General features: G+C 34.8%; 1 protein-coding gene across 2 annotated transcripts in view; it reads left to right on the forward strand.

Annotated features, from left to right (window-relative positions):
* The window catches only part of LOC106464253 (neurexin-1-like), a 178,019-nt gene that overhangs the window by 98,802 nt on the left and 68,430 nt on the right, over positions 1-10,787 (forward strand). For both annotated transcript variants that reach the window (XM_022391965.1, XM_022391966.1), the window contains exons 3-4: positions 5,331-5,641; positions 6,702-6,728. In XM_022391965.1, coding sequence (XP_022247673.1) covers positions 5,331-5,641; positions 6,702-6,728 — 338 coding nt within the window. The remainder of the gene's footprint in view (positions 1-5,330; positions 5,642-6,701; positions 6,729-10,787) is intronic.

Genomic DNA, 10,787 nt, shown 5'->3' on the forward strand with positions numbered 1-10,787 from the left:
AAATACATTTTTTGTTTCCCATAGGCCAAATACTTTCACAAGTTGTCATTGAAAATACATTTTTTGTATTGTAATGCCACAACATATTCAGTTATTACGTTAATCAGACAAAAAGATATATATCCCTTGATGGCTCAGCATTAAGTCTGGGGATTTATAACGCTAAAAACGGATTTCGATACCCGCATTGTGCAGAACAGAGATAGCCAATAGTATAACTTTATGCCTAACAATAAAACAAACAAAATGATATAGGCATAATTTAATGATTATAGAAAACGCACTTATAATCTCTTAAACCTTTCACATAGTAAAGTTAGTATGTCAGATGCTTGTTTTCCAAGCCCTTTCCCTTGGCTGTGTTTTCGTTAGATAGTAGATAAGGACAGTGGGAATCTCGTTAATCCAAAAAATTGTCCTGATTTAAAGATATTCCAAATGTATTTCGATGTAATCATAGATGTATGAAATTATGGGAGTTAGAATGGTTTTATCAAACATGTACGATCGTTAGACAGAATGAATCAGATATATTGGTTTAGCTTAAGGCTGTTTGAGTGCATTGTACATTATACATAAATATTTATTGATTCCAGTTTTGGAAAAGCATCGTATTGATATCCACATCACATGGCAATCATAGTCCGGCAGCCAAAGGCCAATTTATCACCTGACCCCCTTTTCTCTGATATAGTTTTTTAATGATGATTATTGATCATCAGAATGTCTGTGAAGATATATAGGTGGTTGTGGAATTCTCACTCTTGGGCAAATAGAGAAAATGAATAAATCCAAGATGGCCGCCGCCGAAATACAGACTCGGCAATAAGGGCTCCAATAGAACCACAGTAACTCATTAACAAGATCATTCCACCCAGTCTCAGATAAATGTACCTAAACGTAGTCTGGTTGCACCATTGGACATGCAATGCTACTCGATATAATTGCAGATCAGCTGTGAATACAACGTATTCTTGCTCTACCTCTGTTGATATTTGTTGCGCTTCATCATGGCTAACAACATTGTAGAAGGGTCTGCAGGTGTCATATCTATCAGTGGGAGGTATACAATTTTGGTGTTGGGTCTTAATTTGTGTTCTTACTCTCTACACGCCTTCGTGTTGTAACCATTGTATTCTGGACAGCTTTCGTTGGTGAGCATATCATGGAAAAAATCAAAGTCAAGGTCTTCAGCTCGCTTGCACTACACTACTTGGTGGATTTGTAACTTTCCTGTGACTGTTGGACTGGGTACTCTTTGCATGTTCAGATTCTTTGGGCCATAGTAGATCAGGGAATGAACTTCAATGCTATCAGTTATGGGTTGGCCAATTTCTTCTTTCTTTTGTCTCTTAATATTATTTTGTGCTTTAGGCTTGTCAGAGAATGTGCTGATTTCTTGCCATTCATGGACGATATATCAGTATCGAAATTATCAGAATCGCTATTAAATAGACCATGTTTTTGCATCTGACATGCCTTGCTGAGAGGGACCACTTGACGCTGCTACAGCAACTGAATTCTTCGAACGAAGCACTTCATCATAGCTTCATGTAACACGGTAATCAAACAGATGATTCAGCAGTTCCTTCAAGTCTCTCATTAGCAAACCAAGTGCACTCTGCAGATTTGTTGCTTCTCCCTTGACAACACTTGTTACAATATTTAAAATCAACAATGCTGGCAAGGAGTTGGAGAATTTTGGAGATATCTTAGACAACAATTCATGTAATGTTGGTGAACCAGAATCAGCAGCCACATTCTGGTCTATGTGGGCGTTGTAGCAAGGTTTATCCCAAGTGATTGCAAGTGCCACTTGCTTGGATACTTTTCCCATACTAATAGAGATGTCATCTTCGTCTTTATCTTTCACAATTTTGAGCAGCTTTGCAGTGTTTGTTTAAAAGGTGGCTATGCTTGCAATACCTGCCGATGATAGCACAAAAAATTCTCATTCGAAGTGTCTACATAGTTTGTCAACTAGGTGAGTTCTGTCAAGTTTAGCGTCTGAGTGACTAGTGTACTTTTCAAATTTATTTTATCGATTTCCATGTTTGATTTTTGTTTTTACACATTGCGTTGATGGTATTTTCTAGTGCTGAATCAGTGTATTCATGGGATGCAGTTTGTTGTTCTAAAGGCAATAAACATTTGTGTATGTGAAGAACCGACTCGTACAGTCTTTGTGATACTGGGCTTCCACAGCATGAAGATCTCTCAGAGCACCTTGTACTCGAACCCTCACTTCACCATCCCAGTGGTCAGCTCGCTTATCACATTTTTCGAGCAAATGAATTTTGTAGGGTCTTTTATCGTACTCTGAAGTAATTGAGCGGCACAGATAGGCATGTTTCCATCTTTCTGGATGCTTCCTTTCTTTCTCTAAGCTGGCATGGCTCTCCACAATAGAGACAGTGTTGCAAGAAATCAAATGTGTTAGTGGAACACCGTAGTCATTTGGCAGAAGGCCATGTTTCCTCATCAGGTTTATCTGCCTTCTTATATTTGATGAGATTAGTCTTTGATGAATATCTAGACACACAGTTCTTGTGGTATTGAAGTTTAAAATTCGGATTTTGCAAGAATTACTTTTGAAGTTCTGTCCATAGACCATCACCATATGCTTTACTTGCATCAATGATGGTCTGTACTCTGCTTGGTTCACTGTTAGTAGAACATGGAAGTTTGCCATCACATTCACTCCCATATCTCGATTCAAACATACACGATTCATCCATTTTCACCTGTAATCAGAACAGACTAGTTAGTTTTCACGTGTTATAATTCAAATGTAATTTATTGTCTTAACTAAGTAATAAATAGATTAACTGAACATTTTCACTGTTTTTTTTATTGGTTGCTGATACAAGTGCATATGATGATGTAGCCATCAAGTTCAGTGTGAATTTTGTCTGAAATAAATACAATAGCGTATTCCATTTAGGTTAATTCTTACCTAATCGCGAAGACAATTGTAGTCATTTTGTTGCCAATTGGAAGCTTGTTCTGCTTAAAGAATTATTAACAAGAAAAGGTACTATTATTTGCAAACTATTTGCTTGATTGATATGAAACACATATGACTTACCAGTATTTGAAAATACATGTATATACCAGGAAAAGTGACTTTTGAAAGAATTTTTGGACGCCATGCTTGATTTTGCATATTTCTACACATAGCATCAGAAATGGCTTCCTCATACCTGAAAACATAAAAAAACGATAGTTTCATCATGTTTATAGCTTATCTAGTTGTGAAGATAAATTTTTCCGATATGGCAGCGGCCATCTTGGTTTTTTCATTTTTCTTAACTTGCCGAATTGTGAGAACTCCACACCCGCCTAGATATTTTCACACACACCCTGATGAACAATAATCAGCATTCAAAATCTCTATATCAGAGAAAAAGGGGGTTATCCTCCATCACATGTATATTGGCTATTTTCTGCCACGGGGCATTGTGTCTGCCAAATTATGTAGAGATTGAAATATAAAGACATTAAGAATTCAACATGCCGTTAAAATGCTAACCTCAGACAATATGATTATTGTTTGGTTAAGTATGTGAAATCTATAGAACAATGCGTGAGTTCCAGTAAAACAAAAGAAAAATCGGAGTTTTTTTCAACAACAACAACAAAAAAAAGAAAACGTTTTCTTGCTAAGATACTTCAACAATATCATCTGGAAAACAGTATGTCGAAACATTCTTTTCAGACATGAAAATTAAATGAAACTCGTTTTCCTTCTAAAATACTCCAACTGTTTGCTCATATCAACGGCAGAAAACAGTATATCGAAATATTCTATTCAGACAAGAAAGTTAAATGAAAAATGTTTCCCTGCTAGGGTTCAGTATTCATTATTTATTGCCCAAACATTACTCAAACAGTTGGTGAAAATTCTGAATTCGCATGTTCTAGATTCTAGTTTCAGCATTCACTGAATTATTGAAGTTGGTTGATGATTACCGAAGTTACTAGAAACGTATCTTATTATACACAAATGTTACTAAATATACCGTACATAAGCATTTATAGGTCAACAAGAGACACGTATGTTGAACAGATACGATTGATTGAAATTGGATTTCATCAAAGGTATGGAGATACTGTTGTATTGTGGCCTCTTTTTTTTAGGTGATATAATTAGCATAGAAATACGATATGTTACTTTTGAAAAGAAAGATAGATGATCAGTCCAGTAGTTTGGTAAGTTAATTTTCCCGAAACACATAAAAATCATTTTATTTCATCTCTCTCACGGTATGGTAGACCAGTCCATGCGCAAGTTCTAAAATTAAACCAGGAATAGGAATTTACCTCAATATTGTACCATCAGCTTTGTAATTTTACGCACGATTTCCTATCTTGTTTTGTCTTGTGTAACCGTCTTGGTTGATGTATTGTGCATAGCATATCCAGTACAACTTTTTCATTTAAATGCAGCTGTTATGGTTATGGGAAGTTTTGTGAAAGCCCTGATTTTTTTCTCCATATTTTATTTTTAAAAATCGCGGAGAACAATGATATCAGAAAGCCCACATCGATCAGTTTGAAAGTCAGTATCATGACACTTGGGAATTTACATTTAACACAAGGATCGCTTGATAAAATATTTTCAAATTTGAAATCCTGCCACGTTACACCAGTGGATGCTGAAAACGCCAAAGAATGGACTTGTGATTATCTATCTCGAAGTGATATCCATAGACAACTTACAAAGCACATTTCTCATAAGACTCTTTTCTTGGATGGTATATAAATATACGGCCATATTTGAAAGTTATTTCTATATTCAACCGTGATACTTTATTAAAAATTAAATGTAAAATACAAATGAAACGTTACAAAATTTTCTTAAGTTTAATAAAAATGTCGAAACGCTCTCACTAAAATACTGTCTTGTATTTCGAATGCCTTTTATGACGGACTTTACTTGACTTAAATGCGTGTTTGTGATATTTCTTGTTATCTTTCCGCCCCCCCCCCGTAACTCAGCGAAAATCTGAGGGCTAAGAACGCTAAAAGTCGCTACTCGCTACGGGAAGAGCAGATAGCCTATTGCGTAGCTTTGCGCTTAACAAGAAAGTTGTTAACTTTAATTTCATTTAATATTGACAAATAAATTAGATTACATGGCCCACGCGCTACTGTATTAACAGTGATAATTGTGTTAAAAACACCTCAAAAGGATATCAAACCTAATGTTTGCCACTTTCGTAGAGCTCAGTTAAAGCTTTTACTACATTAACATAGGTGTTTGTAATAGTTTTTATGGTAAAGAAGAGGTAACCTTTTCCTTTATCAAAAGACTTTTTTGTACACAGATAAAGCCGCGTCAGAAGCTACTTTTCGAGGGGCAGAATTTCTCAGCTACGACTTCAAGTCCTTAGGAGACGAGCCCATCATCGCTTCAAGCGACAGTGTGTCCTTGTTTTTCAAGACTCGCCAGCCCCACGGGATGCTGTTTTACACGGGGGATGGAGACGACTTCCTTAGCTTATCGCTACGTGGCGGGGGTATCGTTCTCACGGTCAGCCTGGGCTCGGGCTCTCTTGAAAGAGTCGTGCGGCCTAGTAAAGTGCGCTTTGATGACAACCAGTGGCATAAAGTGTTGGTTCACCGAAAAGTTCGAAAAGTAAGTTTAAAATGAATCATGAAAGGAGAGTAGTCTGTAATAAAAACAAACGTAAATGAAAAATGTGCAGTTTTAGATATATCATAAGTTTCTCACTCTTCATTATAATTTTAAAGTTTTCACAATCAAAAACCCTCTAAACACAATTCACCTGAGTGAAATCATGGGGTATTAATGAAGAATGTAATAAACAAGTTTGGAAATGTTCTTGTTCCCCTGCGGTTCTTCTTTCATAACATGTAAATCAAAAATTTAAACATTTAATTTTGAAAATCATGTATCAGCAAATTGGCCTTTCATTTTAAAATCTTAAGTAATAAAACATGAAAAGAACACCGTAATATTGACAAATTTGAAGTGTTATTTTTTATTATTTTTGCCCCTTTAAATTTAGTTTCACGGTAAGCCTAATACATAAACAGAACAGTAGAAGAGATAACGATGTATACTTTCAAAAAATATTTACCATATCTACCGATATATAATAAAAAAGTTAAATCTTAATAATATTTTTAAAGTAATGAAAAAAGAAAATTCAGTAGCATCAGCATTAATCAATCAAAATTCAACAAAACTAGTTTAAAACGCTAATGAGGAATAACAAAAGAACCGGAAACTCAGAAAAAACTAACAAAGAATAATCGTAGAGGAATGCCTTCAGATTTATTAGTTAAAGAAGATGCCAGTATGATGAGGTTTTATATTTTTACTTCAAGCTAGAAATTGAAGATGAATTGAAAACAGGTTAGAAATAAAGTCACTTCAATGTAAAACAAAAAAACCGTTCTGATTTATTCTAACCAATGAAAACATTTTTTTTCCTTCAAGAAATAGAAAATAAATCCCCAAAGTCAGACGCCATCCAGTTTTATAATGTTGGAACCCAATTCAATGTCAAATTCTTCATTTTTTTTATTATTTTATTTAACTCAGCCAAAGATAAAATGGCTCTAATGATATTAAGGAATTATGTTTGTGGAAAATAATGTTCTTTAATATAAAAGTGTTTAGCTGTGTCATTACTAAAGTATTACAGATTGATATTTTTGTTCATTTTTAGATCACGGATAGCACGAGCTTCTGTCACGTGAGTACATTGCCTTATGGTCAGTTATAATATCGTAGATGATAGTTTACTAGAATATCTTGGAATTATACACGAAGCAATTTTCAAAGTGTGGCAGTACGAGCTGATTACTCACCGGTTTATTTAAGCGTCTTACAAAAAATTTAGTTTCCATGACTACCGTTGCTAGACCACACGTCTCCACAAACAAATGAAAGTTGTGAAAGATAGTAACTGTACATGTTTGTCTGGAAGATATAGCACATATACTTTGTAAAATGTCTTCTTTGTATTTCTTATAAAAGACTCTTAGAGTATTTCAAAGGATATGATTCTATTTATTGTAACTTAACTGCTGCTTTGAAACGTGTTAACTATTAATTACTCATACAATTTGTGTTTGAGATGAAAGCCAAATGTTTCGCAAAAACTTTAGTTTCGATACGAAATTATGACTAAATGTATCATAATCCAAAATGATAAGGAAAAGTGTAAAAAGCCACTATTTTACTTTGATTACGTTTTCAAAAGTAACTGTTCGAACGCAGTCCAACGAATAAAACTCACAATGGTGGATAATGTATCTCGCTTAACTATCAGGATTTCGGCAACATCTTTTATAATAAACACAAAAACAATAGGAGATTAATGTTTGGTGGTTTTATTCGAACAGACGTATTTTATTACACTTTCTGTAGTCTTAACACTCCTTCATCGGTAGTGCTCCCCAGTAGCACAGCGGTATGTCTGCGGACGTATAACGCTAGAAACCGGGTTTCGATACCCGTGGTGAGCATAGCACAGATAACCTATTGTGTAGCTTTGTGCTTAATTACAAACAAACAGTCATTGGTGGTTTTAATTTCATGTTTTATTATTTTCCACTTACTACGTTTCTTTAATTTAAAAAAAATAGGGATTTCTTTACAATTTTAGTAAAAATAAAACATTGCTAACATTTCAATCTGTTTGTACCTGTAGAACATCACATGTTCTATTAAAGAAAAAACATTATTTAATAGCCGGGAGAATAGATTTGGTTTTCCTGGAACAGGTGCTCAGTCTTACCATAACAATTGCTGATCCGTATCATCTTACCTGAAGTGTTTCCTGGAACAGGTACTCAGTCTTACCATAACAACAATTGCCGATCCGTATTATCTTACCTGAAGTGTTTCCTGGAACCGGTGCTCAGTCTTACCATAACAACAAATGCTGATCTGTATTATCTTACTTAAAGTGTTTCCTGGAACAGGAACTCAGTCTTACCATAACAACAATTGCCGATCTGTATTATCTTACCTAAAGTGTTTCCTGGAACAGGAAATCAATTTTACCATAACAACAATTGCCGATCTGTATTATCTTACCTAAAGTGTTTCCTGGAACAGGAACTCAGTCTTACCATAACAATTGCCGATCTGTATTATCTTACCTAAAGTGTTTCCTGGAACAGGTAATTAGTCTTACCATAACAACAATTGCCGATCTGTATTATCTTACCTAAAGTGTTTCCTGGAACAGGTACTCAGTCTTACCATAACAACAATTGCCGATCTGTATTATCTTACCTAAAGTGTTTCCTGGAACCGGTGCTCAGTCTTACCATAACAACAATTGCCGATCCGTATTATCTTACCTAAAGTGTTTCCTGGAACAGGAACTCAGTCTTACCATAACAACAACTGCCGATTTGTATTATCTTACCTAAAGTGTTTCCTGGAACAGGTGCTCAGTCTTACCATAACAACAATTGCCGTTCTCTGTTAAAGTGTCCATACCTTTCTTGGATCAAATGGACATCATCCTAGTTTATATCATGTTTCTATAGAATTCTATACAATTATTGATAACGTTCTGCTAGATAATTAGTATTTCTGTGATAGAAATTACTAGTGTTTTCGCTGGTGAAAACCACGCTAGGCCTTACCTAAGTCTTCTTGGATCAGTAGACTATAAACTAAAGTATCATGTGAAATGCTGTATTGTAGGAGTCACGTTAGTATATAGAAAATAAGTTGCTGCCTTTGATTATAATTAATGTTAAAACTCACTTGGAAAACTGGCGAACTTAAGTTCTGGTCTGTTTCAACTTCGATTTTTCATTAACTTCATAACCAAATTATGATTAAAAAACATTAAGCATGCTCACACATACCAGTATTACTGCAGCTTTTCTGAATTAAAGTATTATCCGCAAATAAAAAGAGATTCGACCAGAAATTGTATCACTGTGTAAATGTTAAGTATCTGACTTTGACAGGTTTTAAGGAGGAAAGAGACTGAGCACAATGTTAAACACAGTGAACGTTAATCGTTTTTCACAAAACAAAATAGTGTCGTGTGCACTGAACATAAGACAGCGTTTTTACTGAAGATATAACTTCTGCTGAGCTTTTAAAAAGAGATATCAATGTGAATGTTGATAAGATGTCCCAGACTAACAGAGCATAGCATTATATACAATATTCTCTAATGTCATCCCTTTCAGTATGCATTCGCTAATCACGTCAGTGACGGTCATCCCAGTAGAAATAGTTGGGTGTGAGCCAGTGGTTAGCGTGCTGGACTATGGACTTGCGGGTCCAGCGTTTGTGTTCCATTACCGCCAAAATAAAACATCGTGCACCGCACTTTGAGACCGTGGTTGCGTTATTAGCGTGACGGTCAAAACCTACTATTCACTATTCAGACACAGAAAAGTAATCCAAGAGCTGGTGGTAAGCGCTAGATGTTTTCATTTTAGTCGACCAGTTCAAAATTAGGGACAACGAGAGAAAACAAGCAAACAATCCAATATATAAGTGTGGAAGTCTATCCTTCACCTGACCTGCCAGTGGAAAAGATCACTGTCCATCTTTACATAGTCTATTCTACTTTACAGCAATCTTTCCCACAAAAATGTACGCGTGACACCATAAGGGGGTGACCCAGAACATGTAGCTAGAGCAAAAGGACCTTAATCGCATTGCTTGACCAACGTTCTATTGTTAAAACTACACAAGCCTATATGTATGAACATTTTTGAAAATTCTTGATGAACTTGTAACGTTCCCATTACCGACTAAAGAAGGTGAGAAATATTAGGTTTACTTCTGCATACCACATACTCCAGTCATCGGTCGTTGGACTTATAGTTCTGTTAGTTGCTATTGTGTAATATTCGAGGAAACATTTTCGCTCTACTTCTATCACTTTCATGATCTCAGAGGTTGCTGTTGGATTTAATATAATATGTAGAAGTAAAAACTGGTTATTGAAGAAAACATAGTATAGTACAGCGTTTCTCAAAATAGGGTCTGCGTACCCTCAGGGGTCTTCGAGGGTACTTCGGAAGGTCCGAGAGTTATGTCCGAAAATAAAAATATTTTTTTAAAATATGATTTATAAAATAAAAATAATTTTCGTAAAATTAAATTTGTATATATATTGAAACATTTAATTTTGGAATACAGCCTTTCATGTACACGGTTTATTATTATTTTTTTTCAAAACAAAAAACATCGATAGGTTTGGGGGTCCACGAAAAAAATTAAATTAAAAGGGGTCCTCGGGTTACTAAAGATTGAAAATCGCCTGTTGGCTAAACTTTCTTTTTTTGTTTAATTTTTTAAAATCATCCCAAAATTTTTATGATTTGACCGTTGAGTTATTGAAAAGTAGTATTGTTTATATTGTTCATCACTCATTTAAAAGATATTCTTGTTTTCAACGGTGAATATTCAATAATCGTTAAAAACCAGAGTAAAAATGAAACGGAAAAGAATAAATAAAAATAAAAAATTCTAAGTAAAGTGAAAAATTTTAAACCAGAGAATAAAAATTCGAGATAAGGAGTAAAATGCGAAACTAAGCGTGAAAATGTCAAAGATCATACAGCGAAATGATTTAAATTTTAAAGATAAAAATAACAACATCGATTACTTACTAGCAGAGCCAAAATTCATAACATAAAACATTTTGAATGTCAGACTAAGCGTTAAAATGCAGATCTGAAAGCGTGGGATGGAAACGCGAAAAATAAGTGGAAGTAGGACAGTATAAGATAAAATACGTACACAGCGTGGTCACAAGTAAATA

Source organism: Limulus polyphemus, unplaced genomic scaffold (assembly GCF_000517525.1).
Source record: "Limulus polyphemus unplaced genomic scaffold, Limulus_polyphemus-2.1.2 Scaffold1599, whole genome shotgun sequence".
Taxonomy (NCBI): domain Eukaryota; kingdom Metazoa; phylum Arthropoda; class Merostomata; order Xiphosura; family Limulidae; genus Limulus; species Limulus polyphemus.